This window comes from Arvicanthis niloticus, chromosome 1 (assembly GCF_011762505.2).
Source record: "Arvicanthis niloticus isolate mArvNil1 chromosome 1, mArvNil1.pat.X, whole genome shotgun sequence".
In the NCBI taxonomy this organism is placed as follows: Eukaryota; Metazoa; Chordata; class Mammalia; order Rodentia; family Muridae; genus Arvicanthis; species Arvicanthis niloticus.
The window spans coordinates 166133283-166150140 of NC_047658.1; the positions used below are offsets into that span (position 1 = coordinate 166133283).

Here is a 16858-nt window from a genome sequence, read left to right on the forward strand (position 1 = left end):
AATCTCAGGACAATCACCCTCATCAAAGTCAAACCACCAAAATGTGGCAGAGATAGCATGTGCCTGTCAAGAGTCTGAGAAGGGCTCATGGTCACTGCTGTGACTCACCAACAGGAAATACCAGACAAAACAAAACTGGGGGTGTGTATTAAATGGCCTCTCCTCAAAATCAAGGTCTTGAAAAATAAGGATGAGCAGCTATTCTAAATTAAAGGAACACAGCAACAAAATACAATGTTAGAGAACAGGATATGCCTTTGCTAACATGCAAATTAATGGAATAAGTGCAAATTTAAAGTATATGGATCAAAGAGAACCTTTTTTGTGCAAATTTTACAACTTTCTTCTTAAAAAAATTAAATTTTTTTGTGTAAGCACATACACATCTAGGCCAGTTCTCCACTTCTACCATGTTGGTGCCAGAGATCTAACTCAGGTCCTCAACTGAACAACTTGTTGGCACTTTTTCTGTTTAACATTCTTATATGGGTGTATATGGTGTGGGTTTGTAGGCATTCACTGTGTATGAAGATCAGAAGATAACTCTAAATAGTTAGTTCTCCCACCGTCACACGAATTCTTGTGGTCAAGCTCAGGCTGCACACAACTACAGCAGCAGCTTCACCCACTGAGTGACCTCCCTGGCCTCGAATTGCACACTGTCTTTAATAGCAAATAAAGCTCTGCTAAGAGGAACTCAGGGCCTGCAATGAAGGGCTAATAAACTATGCTTTGCCTTGTCTTTTCTTCCTCAACCAAGACAGACAACTGACTGAGGGAAGAAGTCTGCTGTGGTACTCTGTATTTGGAAGAGATCACACAGTACACAAGTCTTGGGTCTCCAAAAGAACAACGGACAAAAAAAGAGAGAGTACTATTTTGTGACCTGTAACCCTGAAGAGTGCGATGAAGACAAGCACACAGCATTTCTAAAAACCAGCAAGCAACCACACACCAGAGTCCTGCTGGTCTTCTTAGGTTGTGTCTTGGGCTTTACCAAAACAATTCAGTAGGCCCAGACTAACATTCAAAACCAACATCAAACAGTCCTGGAACCTTTCAAGCCACTCAAGAGACACCTGTTCAACAAATGGCACAGGGTGAGATACTTCCTCAGCAGAGACACAGTTAAGCACCAGATCCCTCAGAGGTTTCATTCCCAATCCACACAAAGCTGCCACCAGGTTCTAAATCCACAACTTTGTAAGGACACAACCTGATAATTGGCTGCAAGTACCCGATGCGCTGTCAACCTCATTGGATCCCACTCTTCCCTAGTCCCATTCTGATGTCCTCCTCAGTCTGAATCTTTAGAGCCATGGTAGAGATCTAACACCTGAAGTCCTGTCTAAGCCCATAAGCACTGTTCCTCGCCACCATTCCCTAATGTGTCTATGGCCACCCTGTCAAATCCTGCAGGTGACATTCGCTAATTAATATAATCTTGTTATCTCAGGAATTAACTATATTTTCAAGTAACCAAGTCACTACTCACAGCACACCTATGGATGAGTTCCAAGCACCACACCACTAACGCACACACTATGTTTGTTGAATGAAGGCAAAGATTAACATATAGGGATAAGAAATAAAGCACAGATTGACATGTAGGGATCTTACACTGAAGAAGCCACAGATAATCAATGGCTATCAGAGGGTCCTACTAAACCTGTAGCAACACTTAATACACCTCCAAGTTCATTTTATTAAATGAACTGTTATTTTTCCCTCCCAAAATAGTAATGAAATACTACTGTATCAAGTAAGAGCCACACCCACTGATTCAAAATACAGTATTTTTAAAAATAAAATAGATCAACTGTCAAACTAAGCATAAGAAGCATTAGAAGATAGAATAAAATATAAGACACACACTCTCACACATTCTCATTCTCTCTCTCTCTCTCTCTCTCTCACACACACACATGATGGCTGTAAATGGTGGTTTTTAGACGACTGATGATGAATAAAAGCACAGTATTCTACAGAATGATCTACTGAAGAACTTTCTAATTTCAGATTGGAAAACAGAAAAACCAAAATAAAACAACAACAACAAAAAAGTCTGTGAGTTAGAACACTAAGAAATGACCAACAATTTGCATAGATGAGTTATAATGCTTTTTATGTGACTAAACACCAAAGAGTGCTATGCGCTAAGGAGACAGGGAATCAAGTACTAAGAATAAAAACTAGGATACAGATTTTTCATGTTTTTTAGTCTATAAAAAGAAAAAAATTATATAACAGAAAATGCATTAAGTATGAGAGACAGGTCTACAGGACCCCCACCTCCAAAGACAACAGAAAATGTATTAAGTATGAGAGACAGGTCTACAGGACCCCCACCTCCAAGGACGTGAGTCAGAAGCATCTTGTGACCTTCTGCAGCTGGAAATACATTAAATTACATTTAATTTTACACTACTACAGACCATGGAAGAATTAGCTGAAACCCTCCAAGACTGAGAAGTATGTACAGTATGTACAGTGAGGGACTATAAGCAGGTGGAAATAGCCATCAATTACTCGACTAAGAAAAGGCTGTAGGTGTGACTGCAGAACACATGGCTGCCCCCAATGAGGAGAAACATGAGAATGATGAAGGCACTTTTTGAATCACACTCAAAAAACAATGCCAACCTCAAAAACAGATACAGCAAAAAGTCTGCTGTAGGCCAGGTAAAACTAGGATCAAGTATCAATTATGCATAATTTTCATCCTAAGTTTTAGACCAGAATAAATTTAAAACATTAAAAGCAACACAAAACCTAGATTTCAAAATAAACAGTAGAATGGGAAAGAAGTGTGAGGGCAAAAGGAGAGCTGGACTGAGTCTGATTTACCTCTCGAGTAGCTAGCTGGTTGCTGAGCTCCTCAGCCTTCTCAACATCCCACTCCTCCACAGCCTGGTCGATCCTCTTCTCAAGGCCTGACTACAAAGAAAAACAAAAAACAAAATATGAGTAGGAGAGAAAGTCAATCACTTGCTAAGCAAGACTGTCACAGGTCTATAGCAAATGTCACTTCCATTCACTCTCCTAAACAGCCCTATACAGGTTTGCATCAATTCCCATTTACAGATGTTTCTAAACCACTCAGTGGCTACTCAAGGTCCCCAAATTTCTCAAGCTAACAGTAAAAAGAAGATGCAAATTCAGATTTGGGGGCTGGGGAAGGTGGGAGAGGTGGAACCAGAGATTGCTATTCTCTAATAACAGCAATGTTAATGACAGCAATGGATCAAAATTACAGACTGTTCACCAGATAATAGAACCTGGGCTTATTCTACAAAAGCTGTCACTTGTATCCTTACAGCTCCATGAATTGTTTGCAAAAGGTAGAAATAGCCATAAACCACTCGACTTGGCTGACATCAGTCTGTAAGGTGTAAAGCAACCCACATCAAGGTTTGCAGTCTGAATTCTCAACCACAGCCTATTTCTGCAGCTCAACACTTCACTCCATAGCCTTTTACCATCTTCAGTTAGGTCTGCTATGCTGACTACATACAGGGAAGAAAGCAACAAATAATTATTTTATTTTCCTATGGGAATACTTAATTTACTAAAAATACTTCAAGAAATCAAAAATTTAAATGTCACGGAATTACCAAACTTATCAAAAGACACTCAGATATAAACAAGGTCTAGCTGTGAATAGTTACTACAGAATACAAAAATTTTAAGTGACCTAATATATGCTTCTTGGAAGACAATTTTATCTTAGCAGTTGCCTCCTGTTTCTTCGTTTTAACATAGTGAATCTTGGACCTCACACGAACTTCCTGCTCTTAATGTAACAGCAAAAGTCCTGAGAAAAGCTCTTCCACCAGTAAATGCTCGATCATAGCCGTCAAGAGAGGGAGATTTTGTTCCTGTACAATTGTTGAGATGAAGACTTTAGTAACTGCAACATAACCTACCTAAGACTAGAAGCAGAGACCAGTTGAGTACTTCATCTGACATCTGGGTATCTGGAGACTTTCACTAAACTAACTGCCTTTCATTATCTCTGACTCAATCCACATGATTCTAATGCCTGGTTTCTACTCTTGTACAACCTCCAGAAATTTCCTTGTCTTGTATGTCTTCAGAATTCTTCTCAGGCTGGTGCAAATACTATGGTAGACTCTTTTTGAATACCTTCCATTCTCAGGAAGCTCTGACTGTCTACTCGAGGCCTGGCCACTCCATCTGAGGTCTGTGTATCAGCTTTCACCAGCCAATAGTGCAAATCTACAAACTGTTTATTTGGGTTCATGCAAAGCTAAGCTAAGGATCTTGTACCAGAATGGAGATCAATAACCTAGTTAACAGGTTTATTATCTAGATAGCTCTTTCTCAGCCTCATCTATAGCAGTGCTAATACTTCCTAATCTCTGGCCACATGTGCCATCATATTAATGTTACCAGCACTTCTGACATACTTCCCTTTACAAAAATCCTTCCAATTTTTTCAGGCTCACATCAGATATTACTCTGTATGTTGCCTTACCTACTGACCTTGCCACCTTTCCCCATGTCCCACACCAAGACTGCTCTCCTGACTGCATCACTAAACTTTGTATCTGTCCCTTTAGACTTGTTCCTCTGACACACTATCTTTCTCCTTTCTTGGGGTCTATGTTCAACAAAGGCAAACTCTATGGATAACTAGCATGGATATCCCCAAATCTCACCCAGTTCCACCCACACAGGAGGCGCTCACTCAGCCAGTACTGGTGCACTCAAGCTGCAGTGCGGTAATTCATGTCTGCATTAACAGTGGAAGGAACCAACACTGCAGCACTGAAAAGAATTCATGACAATAACTCTGACAGTCAAACAGGGATCTCATACTGTGTCATGCTTATCATACAAATTTATCTGTAACAAATTAAAAACTCTATTTGTTGGGACTGGGCCCACGGCTCAGCAGTTAAGAACACTAGCTACACTTCAGTAAACCCAAGTTCAGATCCCAACACCAAAGTCAGGTGGCTTACAACTGCCTTAACTGACACTTTTTCTGACCTCTGTATCTCTTCAGGATTCCAGGGTATCTTTATCTTGAGCTCTCAGTATAGTACAATTAGAAATGTATAGTCTCCATTTAGAATTTCATCTTTAATCTATAATGGAAATGAAGTTATTTATTTACAAAATGCTAATACAATAGCATTTACTCCCTTTGCAGAATAGAGATTTCCTCAAATGCCTCTGAGACAGATAAAGTAAACACTAATATCAACTTTAATTTTCTTGTATGACAAAGTCTGAGGTAGCTGAATACCTCAATTCACTGTTTACCCAAGCAATCACCCAGACTAGCTCCATTCTTCCACCTTAGTAACCTGCCCACTAACCCTCCCTTAAGACACCACACATGTCATGCACAGTGCCTGTGCTCCCTTCCAATTATCTAGGCTTCTTGCCTTCCTGTGTATAGTGCCCAGAGTAACCCATAGATCCCAAGACCTGCATAAGTCCAAATACTGAACCACTCTACTGAATCAACTTGTTAATGTTCCTCTGGTACATAGAGCTATAGCTTAGCACTGAATGTCACAAAGGGAAGGGATAAGTCCTCTATCATAGAAAATCTTATAAATTGCTGAGCTTAAATAAAGGTACAGTTTCACTTGAAAATAAAATCAGGCTGGGCAACATCTCTTAGTAACAATGCCTAAATAAAACCATGGGTTTGATCCCTAGCACTGCATTTGATCTAGTATAATGGTGACATACACTGGTAATCCAAGCATTGGGAGTTGGATCTAGGAGAAGTTCAAGTTGCTTGAAGGTACATTCCTTTAACCCCAGCAAAGGGAGGAAGAGTTCAAGGCCAGCCTGGTCTCCACAGTGAGTTCCTACAAAACCAGAAAGCTAGTAGGAAGACCTTGTCTAAAACAAACAACAAATAAACAAATGAAGTTGTTAAAGGTCTTTCTTGGCTATATAATAAAGTATGAGGCTAATCTGGGCTTGTCTCAAAACCAAATATAAGAATCAGCTTCCCAAAGACAGTAAGATTATTGGCTCAGATGAACAAAATTTATTTCTAGAAATAAAATCCTAAATTTCTATTACAATTTCAACTTTGTCTCCAATAATAATTCTTTTTAAAAGATAACTCATTCTTGCATTTTTTTCTTCTTTCATACAATCTCAATATCCCTCCCTCCCCCTCTTTGTCTCTCCCTGCTCCCCCAGTTTTGTTTTCAGACAGAGTTTCACACTGTACCCCATGTTTGTAAAAGTATCTTTTATTCTCCTGTAGTAATTGTCGGCTTGGAGGCCTACTGCCTCTATCTGCTAACCTAGTCCTAGTCCCGGAAGCTTCTAGCCATCATACCATCTTATTTAAGATTAGAATGCTTTCAGCCTCTGAGACTTATTGCTAAAGACTCACCCCTTCCTAGTTCTTTCTAAGCTCTGGCTGGCTGGTCAACTCAGTTGTCCTGATTCAAAACTCCTTTCCATACTGGCTGATTCAAATGGCTTGTCTCTTGGCCTCTGGCTTTTGCTCTGCTAGGTCTCAAACTAATTGTGGCAATATGTTGTCATCTTTTGGCTCTCATTCTCTGGCTTGTTCTGTCCTCACTGTGTCTAGCTTATTCTCTCTTCTCAACCTGTCTCTATACAACTGTCCCCATAAAACTGCCTGCTCTCCCTCTCTGCACTGCTCCTCCAGTAGCTTCTCTCTCCTGTCTTCTTCTAAGAGTCGGGCACATCCCATTCTGTCAACCCCTTCTCTAATTTGTCACTGTCTGCCACTCAATTAGACATCACTTTCAGTTTCAAGCTTTCAAACCTTCCTTGTTTGGAATTAAAGGTATGTACTAAGGGTGTATCTGTATTCCAGACAAAGGGATTAAAGGTATGTGCTAAGGACTGAAACACAACCAGAACAGTTCTTTGGGTTTTGTTGTTGTTGTTTTGTTTATCTTTTTTAGTAAATAACACAGTGTCATCAAATATCCTGTAACACAGGTTGGCTGGAAAGTTATTGAACTACTCATGCCTCAGAGTACTGAATTTATAGGCATGATGTATGTATGATGCCTGGCTTGTTCTTATACTTTATTAAAAGTAAAACAGAATAGCTTCTTTAAGTTCTGAAAAAAATTTTATTCTATTTTGTATCTATTAAGAATAATCACCTCAAGTACATTCAAAATTCCTTTATTATACATGTCTATCACCATAAGAAGACCATAAGTTCATAGCACTTAGCTTATAATGCTGCTGAAAAAGTCAAATGAAGTAAATCTTCCCTTTAGGAACTGAGCAATCTGGAGTGAGTCTCTAAACTTCCATGGCTGTAGTTCTCTCACCGAAATCAAGTAAATATAAAGCCATACTCTCTGTTTAGCAATATATAATATAGCAACCATGCAGTAAAGGGTTGATCTTATCTCTTTCCAGTGAGGTTAGACTTCAGGGGCTTAGATCCCAGACTCAAGAATTCAACTCTGGGCTAGTAAGTTGTTTCATCAAACAGGACTTAAGATTCCAAGCTTTTTGGACTTTTAGGAAGAACCCCAGAGTAGTCCTGACTTGCACAGGATGTTCCATACAAGAAGCTGGAGCTGCAGGCTACTGCTATACCTGCAGTGCCTTACTGTACTCTGAACATTTTTTACTTGAATGAGAATTAAGTGTAAACATTAGAGAACAGGGATGTTTAGGAATGGCAATTTAGCTACAAGTGGAAATTTTATCTATAGGCATTATGTAAAAGGTTCCTATAAGACAACAGCTGACTTCTAATCAATAAAGCTGTCCTACAGATGCCAAGAATTCATAATAGAAAACGTGTGTAGTATTTCCCAAGCACTTGGCTTAGGGACTGACTCCACATGTGCACATGAAGGATTCCTTTTTATATGTGACTAAAGCTCGTTAAGCTCAACTATATCACAATGTATTTTTACATAAATCTAACTGCTAAATATTTATCTGGATAATATATCCAATCTCTAAAACATAATACAAATAAATTATCTACTGAAATTTGTTTAATTTTGACTGAATTTAAATATCTAGGAGCAAAATGATGAAATTTTTCCATAGAGAAGAGGAAGGAGCAACATTATGAATATAAATCTAAGTTACATATTAAGAAGTCACATGTGATGATTTTGTTATTTCATATGTAAGTCATACAAAACTTAGTTAAGTTAAAAACTAAACTTACTTTAGAAAAATTCAGGTTGGGGCAAATGACTTAAGTTTAAAGTCTTACACCTTACCTGCTGTTTGTTTTTAAGCCAAATAATACTAACCCTCTGCTTCTTCACCTATCTTAAGAGGCTAACATTAGCCCCTAGAGATATCATCACAGGATCATAAAAAAAACAAAACAAAACAAAAAAAAAAAAAACACTGTGACTCTTACTCCACGAAATTTTTCCCAAACCCCTGTGCCTGCCTCCCCATGCGCTCAAGACAGTCAGGTTTTGATCTAATCTATGTACTAGAGTTCCACATAAAGGTCTAAATGGAAAAAGAATTCTGCCACCAAAAAAACCAAAAACCAAAACAAACAAACAAACAAAAAAAACCCCCAAGTTTGAAAAACCTAAAACCTAACCTATATAACAGCACTTTCCTCTCATAAACAACTTTATACAAACATCAGAGATAGTCTAAATAAATAAATAAATAAATAAATAAATAAATAAATAAATAGAAATGATAAAAGTAGTGTAGTTTTCATGCCCAGTGTCCATTTGACATAGCCAGGACTACTTCAACAATGATGCCAACTAATAAAACTGAGTCGACTACAGAATACTTGAGACATTTATAGTGAAATGAATGAATAAAATTTACTCTTCAGAAATCCCCATGTAGAAATAATCATGCTTTGATTACAGAATTACTGACATCTATTACATCTGTATTTACTACAAAGAACACTTTAATACAGCACTGAATATTAGGAAGACTATATGTAAAAGAATTACAAGCGTCTCTACATTGTCTGGCAAGCAGGTGACAGCAGTGTTATAATACACATTCTGGGCTGAGCATCAGTTTGGCTTGGCAGGACTCCAAAGAAGGGTATGATAGACATGAGATTAAGAAGTTATGTTTTGCTTTGCTGTTCTTGAGGGTTGAGTGAAAACAAAATAAAAAGACTTTCTAGTAACAGATCAGCCTCTGCTCCAGAGAATAAAATGCTAGGCTGGAAATCCATGTTTGTTTACACTGAACCACATGTCTGCACAGTTCTCACCAGATTCCTAAATATCTGCTGGACTTACATGTATTCAGAGCTTTTATCTCAGTATGGACATTTCCCTTTTACTTTTTTTAAAGTTTACTTACTTTGCTGGTCTCACAGTAGAAACGTCGGCAGGATCCCAAAAAGAAGCATCATGTAAAAACCATGCCCCCAACCTAAAGAGTGAGTGCAGACTGCTGGCATGCACTTATACTCAACTCCCAAGAGACGCTGAAATTATTCAGCTGCACTAAATCCCTCCTTTCCTTTCATGGCTGCATTTACTTGTAGAATATTAAGCACTGGCTAAATATAAGCCTGGCCAATAACAGTTTCCCTTGTCAGAAGACCCACAACTTTCCTCGACATGTGCCATTTACAGAGGAATCTGCAGGAAGAGTCCAAACTTACACAATGGATGCACTTGTGACTACAATCTGACAGACTCACAGCAATTTTTGTTAAATAGAGTTCACACTTTTAACTGATGTTTGACTTTTCTAGAACGCATGTGAGGCAAAGTGCTAGGTGCTAAGATGGAGTTTCTTCAAATGATAGGATGAAAAATCCTTGTAACTCCATACAAACTCTAAATTCTACATGAATAAGAGCTAGCTAGTCATGTCTAGCCAGTACTGAGATTATACAACTTCAAACATACGGTAACAACAGAGCTGTCCTCTAACCCTAGGAGCCCTGGATTCTCATGTTTAGACTCTACCAACACTGCCTCCCAACCTCGAATATGTGGTTTGTTCCTTCAAGGCCTGTCCTCATTTCCAGCGATTAACAACTACAAATACACACCGCAAGCTCATACACTGCTCTGAGCCCCCACCACATTACAGTCATTGGTCACTCTGTTCTTGTGTTCTGATTAACACTCCTGCCCCAAAATGAATTCTGAATAGGTTCTACTCTAAATCTTCTCTCCTCCTAACTTTTCTCAATTTTCTAACTAGAATTATTGTGTGTGTCATCACTAATAGTACAAAGGTAAATACTTTCAATTCTACTTTCACACTGAAACTGCAAAGCACTCACACTTTTCCCATCATCATCAACACCGATCTCACTCAGGACCGTTGTCCTGTGGCTGAGTCTACTGTCCTCATTCACTTTCACTACATCACCACTTAGCTATTCTCCACCACAGTCAAGGAATCTTTAGGCATGAGTCAGATCATGTCACTCTCTTAAAGGCCAAGTGCACTGTAAACAAAGCCCACTTCCTACATCTCTGAGGCTCCACCCATGTTTGGCAGTTCTACAGGATTATCTTGAGTCTTGAGCTACCCTCCCCCTTCTCCTGACTTCACTCCAGCCAATCTAACCTTCTCACTAAGAAACAAACAGGTCTCACATTAGCCCTTCCTCTAGAGTCCTCACCAGCTTCTTCAGTAGCCTCAGGCTGGTCACTATGTAAAGGCTTTCACCACCCTCCAAGTCTCAGGGAGATGGCCTCTTACAATAGCTTTCTTTCACTACCCAAGGCAAAGGGAGGGAGGCTCTCACAATATCTTTACAACTTACACTTCTGAACAGTTTTAAACTAGACAGCCACTAGTTTATCTAGGTACACATCAGGACATTTTAAGTTTCTAATTATATGAATTAATGAATGAATTATATGAATGAATGAATTATATGAATTAATGAATGGATATGTTCTGTTAGCTATGGTAGAATAATATAATAAATATAAAAGGCTCTTACCTTTTCAACTTTTTTCTGTTTAACAGGGGGTTCAAATCTATCATTGGCTCCGAAATACTGAGTAAGCTCTTTCCACTGGGTCTCACTTGAGGACTGCTCACTGCAAGACGATAAATAACTCTGTGTACATAAATTATGGCTCTTTTTACTTTGTCTATTTTTAACTGGTTGCAATAATTACACTTCAATAACTACTTCTCATATCTGATCTTTACCAAAGATAAGTAGTGCGGCAATCTAGAAAATTCCACAACACTGCTGAATAGTAACTACTTTAAAATCTACCTACCTGTGAGATTCCTTTTCATTCTTCGATTTGCCTAAAAGGAATTTAGAGTGTCAATACTTAATTATGCAGCTATTATTTCAAAATCATGTTTTAAGAAACTAACCCAATTAATCAACTTAGAGTTAGCACAACTAACAACCTAAATTTAAAAATAAACACCTTTTTTGGAGCGTTTTCTTTTTTTCTGTCTGATTCTTGGCGTTGAATTTTTCTGTTCAGAATTTTTTTTATGCAATTCTTGAAATTTCTATGTAAAAAGAGAAAAGATGTGTGTGTGTGTGTGTGTACACTGAAGATAAACATACCGTTTAAAAATAAACAGAGTTTTAAATAAAATCCTTATGCACTGCCATTTCTAAAGACACCAACTGAGAAATTCTGTTCTTGAGATACTTCAGTCCTCACAACTCTCAGCTGAATTGGGACATTCACTGGTTTTGATATAAGCTGTTTGATAATGGAAAATGAAGCTCAGTAACTCATATAATTAAAGGAAGGAATAAAAGAATAAACTTATTTATCATGTTAGGTAGATAATCCTATGAAGTTGATAAATTCTATGAAGGTTTTACTACTTCTACTTAAGTAAAATACAACTAGACTGGAGCTAGTATCCAACAGTCAAATACTGAGGACCCCCTCTGCTGTCTGTTGTATCCCAACATATTTTGCCCACAGCACAGAGAATACATGTACACATGCATGCTTTCCTAACCACAGAGGAAAACCTACATTCCACATGTTTAGGGGAATCCCAGAAGGACACTTCTCATATGCATCTGCGTCAGCCTGTGTTCCTGTCTCTGGCTGGCCTGCCAGGAAGTCTGACACTGCTGCCTTCGTACTGCTGCCAGTCTCTCCATCTTCCCGTAAATTAACTTCTGAAGGTTCTGGGTTCTCTAGAATGATTTCGTCTTCAGAATTTGACTCAACATCGCTTTCATTTAGTCCAGGAGGTAACAGTCCACTCCACATCTTTTCTTCTAATAGGAGAAAGGAAAGGATGAATTCAAACTCAAATAGTAGCCATGGAAACTATTTTAGAACCACTAACAGATACTACAGGAGATCAGTATGTCTGTCAATGATCTAGGGACAGACAATTTAAATTTTAAAATCTAAAATGAGTTTTAAATTTAAAATGGATAAAACAGAACTTTGATTTTCTAAAGTATGAACTATTCTGCCTAAACAAAACTCAGTAAAGCCCTCATGGCTCAAGAATGTCAGTAAGAACTTAAAACAATGTACTTTTTAAATTTTTATTTTGTTTTGTTGGTTTTTTACTAAGACAGGGTCTTACTCTAGAGTCTAGGCTGGCCAAGAATTCCTGAAGACCCTCCTGCTTCAGCCTCCTAAATGCTGCAATTATACTCATGAAGCATGACAGCTAATTTAAGGCTTAAAATACCATGTTTCTCACGGTACCCATAAAAGAACAAAATAAAGGTAGATGTGTCATCTACACCGAAGCATATATAACTTTCAAAAGGTGTATTGTCTAAGAAGCAGGGAAACAAAGAAAAAAACTAAGTTGCACATCTATGTTTTAAAGGGTGTGGCAGTATGTGCCAACAAGATGGCTCAACAAGTAAAGGTACTTGCACCAACCCTGACAACCTGAGTTCCACCGCACATGGTAGGTGGAAAACAACTCCTGAAAGATGTCCTCTGACCTCCTCTATCTGTGTGCTATGACATGGACATCCACACCCATAAACATATAATAGATAAATGTAAAAAAAACATAAAAAGTGTGGAAGTAAAAAAAAGATATCCCTAGTTTTAAATTTTACACTGGTAAAATAAACCAAATGAAATATAAACCTAAAATTTAGCAAGCATACAGCTTTCTTGAGTAACAACAGTATTTGGGAAATAAGTTCAGTACAGTATTCAGCACTATCTGTATTCCCCAATGGTACAATCATTAAGTTCCACGAAAATGACTTTTAGAATTCGGGTAACCATGCACAAGGATTATCAAAGTTTCGCTTGATCTCCATAGTATAGCCTATTTTTCATACAACTGAGCCCTACCTAACCCACTGCACATCTCATGACTCACCATCAGCCTGAGGAAGAACAGAAAGCTATCTTGCTAGAGGTCCTTATTCTCTGTGGGTCACAGACATTAGGATCTCGGCATTACTCTGAATTACACATTTCTTTTAAGGACCTCCTCAGATTTTAAGAAGCAGTGTTTTTGTGTTTTAGGACAGGTTTATCAGTACTTAATTTTCTGAAACATCCTCTTGCTTTTTAAGAAGACTCAACTAAACTCCTGACTCCAGTTCCACTAGAGGCAGAAGGACATTACTTAACAACCCTGATCCTCAGTTTCTTCATCTGTAGCACAGGGTAATTACACTGGTAGTCTGAGGATTAAATGAGATACAACACTTAATAGTATTCAGGAGGTTCTAGGGGCTCAATAAACGTTTAGTGTTATTTTTTTTTTAAATAAATTTGAACTGCACATCGAAAAAAGGGAAAAAATAACAAATAAATGTTCAGTAGTTCTTGCTATTATTTCTGTAGCTATGAAATGCATTTTTATCACTCCTAATATGAAAGAAGACCCCAAAAGATACCTTTGAAGTTTCTAGTATTTGTGGTGTGTCATTTATCAACCTACACAAATCATGTTCCTCCCTGATCTCCAGTCTGCCATGAAGCTTTTCTAAATAAACCTAGTACTTGGCCTTCTGAATAGAGCAACAAGAGACAGATAATCAGACAATTAATGAAACTCAGATATTAATGTTTCTCATAAAGGTTTTTTCCTAAACCACTGTGTATAATTTTCTATCCAGAATTTATGTTCAGCTCAAAGTAGAGACCCCAAATTATATGTGTTTTGACTTAAAAAACCTCCATCTCCCCCCAAACTTGATCTGTAGGTTTTAAAAGATGAGATAAAGCAAGTCTTGAGATATGCTGTGAAATATGCTAGCAAGGAGAACAGAGTAGTAAAGCATCTGCAACATCTTTAGGTTCATTATCTAGTTGAGGATATTAAAACTGTAACAAATTTCAGACATTTTTTAAGCATGCCTGGGGACTACTGTAGAAGTACTGACCACGGTACTGCATGCTAGATACTCTCCAAGAGTTTGAGAACCAAAATACACAAAAGAGGAGAGAACCAGGAACTTAACAGAACAGTATCTAGACCATGGCATGGAAATGTCACTCAGCCCAGACCTTAGAAAGCATGGCAGACCTCTGTTTGAGTACATCTGGAGTTTATAATTCATATTCTAGGCATTCAAATATGATTCCCCAACGAAGGCAGTCTCAGGTATCCTATAGAAGCTATCTTTTCCTCATCAGTTTTCAGGCAGCTACCCAGTTTCATGGCTTTTTGAACTTGCACAAAATTACTTTTATTGATTGCTGATATGGCATCCAAAACTGTCTTTAATATGGTTATTTTCCTGGCTTGATAGTTTCTTAAATGGACCTGGAGAAAAAGAAAAGTTAAAAGATCCTCCAAATCCATACTACAAAACTCAAATAAGGTTTTTTTTGTTTTTTTCTTAACTCAGTCTCTAAAACTCAAATAAGGTTTTTTGTTTTTGTTTTTTCTTAACTCAGTCCCTTAAAATCTTTAGTCACACATCAGTCTCCCATGATACTGGAAGAGGGGGTGGTGGCACAAAACAAAAAGAAAACAAAAACAGATGTAAGGGAGATTAAGCTTTCTGCTGATAAACACAGGTAACTGCTGGTAGTGAGCCTGCAAAAGGGAGCTGTCCAGTTAAGAAGCAGCTCAACTGTAAACCAGTCATTATGGAGAGGACGACTAGTCATTTATGCCGTGGGCTCCTGTTTGAAGATACTGTCTTTCTATTCCCTGCATATTCATGTCATTCATACATTTTCTAACTGGCGTCATATCTGGCCTCCTGTTACTCCTATTTGGCATTCTCTGAAAGGTGATTATTTCTTTGAAGTGTGTCTTTCATTCCTTTCAGGGTATATGTCTTTATTTTAAGGTAGAAAATCCTAGATTAGTCTCTGGGAATATTCACTCAGTCATTCTAAAAAGATGTGGAATACCAGACAAAAAGAAACTCAATTCTTCTATGTAGATTATAGCCAGGCCCATAGCACAGAAAATGAATTAACTTGTAAGCTTTCAGTTTTTAGGCTGTAACCCAGTATTTAATCATGTCAAGGAAAATGTAAATGAGCCATATTCCTCCTTTTTTCTGAAGTTTGAAATATCATTTCTTCTTTCCCTACACTCATCACCACTGCAGTTAGGATGTATTCCATCTACAAACTATTTTGTGTACAACATGGGACATATCTTCTAGTTCTGGGCAGACATCATTTGCTATGAACTGAACATATTTACATACTATTCTATGTCTAAATAAAGAAGGCTTTCTTTCACCCTTGAAAACCATAGCCATTACTGAGCATACTTTGGGAGAAAACAATGCATTTAAAACAAAGTGGTTCAGCACCTGGTAATCTATGTTTTCTTACAAAGTTTTATAATGAAAGTACTGGAAGTCACTACGCTAATTATCAGTATTTCTTTTTTTAATCAGTTATTTTACTTTCCCCCTGGTAGCACAGTATCATCTACCTTTAGGTAAGGAAACGTAAAACCAGTAAAGCATTATTCTTCACCTGTTACCAGAGATGTTGACTATACACCTCATTCTTTATAAAAATTTTAAAAAGGGTTTAGTAAATACCATCTCTCGAGATACAGAAACCATAGAAATTAAAAAAAAATACCAATTATAAAAGTTCTAGTTTGTGTCACGTTTGGAGATCACTAGGGGCAAAAATAAAGTCTTGAAAGTCAGATGACTTCCATTTGCCTGGGTCTCCATTCTTGCTAAACTCTAAAATGAATGTATGATCAGATACCAGTGAGATGTCTCACACACACACCTTTAAAATGTTTATGATCTTAATGGTCTCAGCATCCTATATGCTCAGAGTTGCCTTACTCTTTATCAATATAAACGCCGCTTCTCTCCTCTACCTCACAAGATGACCAGTTTTCAGAAGCTCTGTACCGGGCCACTGATAAGGGGCAGGAAACCAAATTACAACAAAAGACAGAAAAGCAGCAGAAGAAAAACAAAGCAGACATGTCACACATGGCACAAAAACCAAGAAGCAGGCATTAATCCTCATCCTAACACTCATGAGAAATTAACAACAACGCTTTTTACAACTGGCCAAAATCATTATGACCCACTTATGCCTGACAGCTTTAAATGATAACGCTTTAGAGGGCAAAGTTGGTGATGAATTCTTGGAGACAAAGATTTGGGACACGGGCCAAAACAGTGGTTCTAGCCTGTAATTATATGATTGGTAAAACTGACAATTTTTTCTGCACTTTTTGCATATGAAAAAACATGGAAGATATTATACTAAGTAACACACTGTGAGTCACATTTAGAGACTGGGAAATGTATTTCTTGACCACAGAAATGCTTGTAAGCAATACCCAAAGGATAAAATCTGCACATCCAACAAATTTTCTGTCTCTACTATGCCAGATTTAAACTGCATTTCCATCAAGTGACTGTCTTATGCATTCAATTTTAAATAATCACAAAAATCTAAATTTAATCTTATTTGTAAAATAATTATAACCGCCT

The 16858-nt window shown here is 37.7% G+C and overlaps 1 protein-coding gene across 2 annotated transcripts in view; it reads right to left on the reverse strand.

The window, feature by feature from the left end:
* Positions 1-16858, reverse strand: part of Fam204a (family with sequence similarity 204 member A) — a 28187-nt gene that overhangs the window by 10462 nt on the left and 867 nt on the right. For both annotated transcript variants that reach the window (XM_034487217.1, XM_034487226.2), the window contains exons 2-6: positions 11952-12202; positions 11379-11466; positions 11220-11250; positions 10931-11030; positions 2848-2937 (exon numbers count right to left, since the gene is read on the reverse strand). In XM_034487217.1, coding sequence (XP_034343108.1) covers positions 2848-2937; positions 10931-11030; positions 11220-11250; positions 11379-11466; positions 11952-12194 — 552 coding nt within the window. In that variant the 5' untranslated portion in view covers positions 12195-12202. The remainder of the gene's footprint in view (positions 1-2847; positions 2938-10930; positions 11031-11219; positions 11251-11378; positions 11467-11951; positions 12203-16858) is intronic.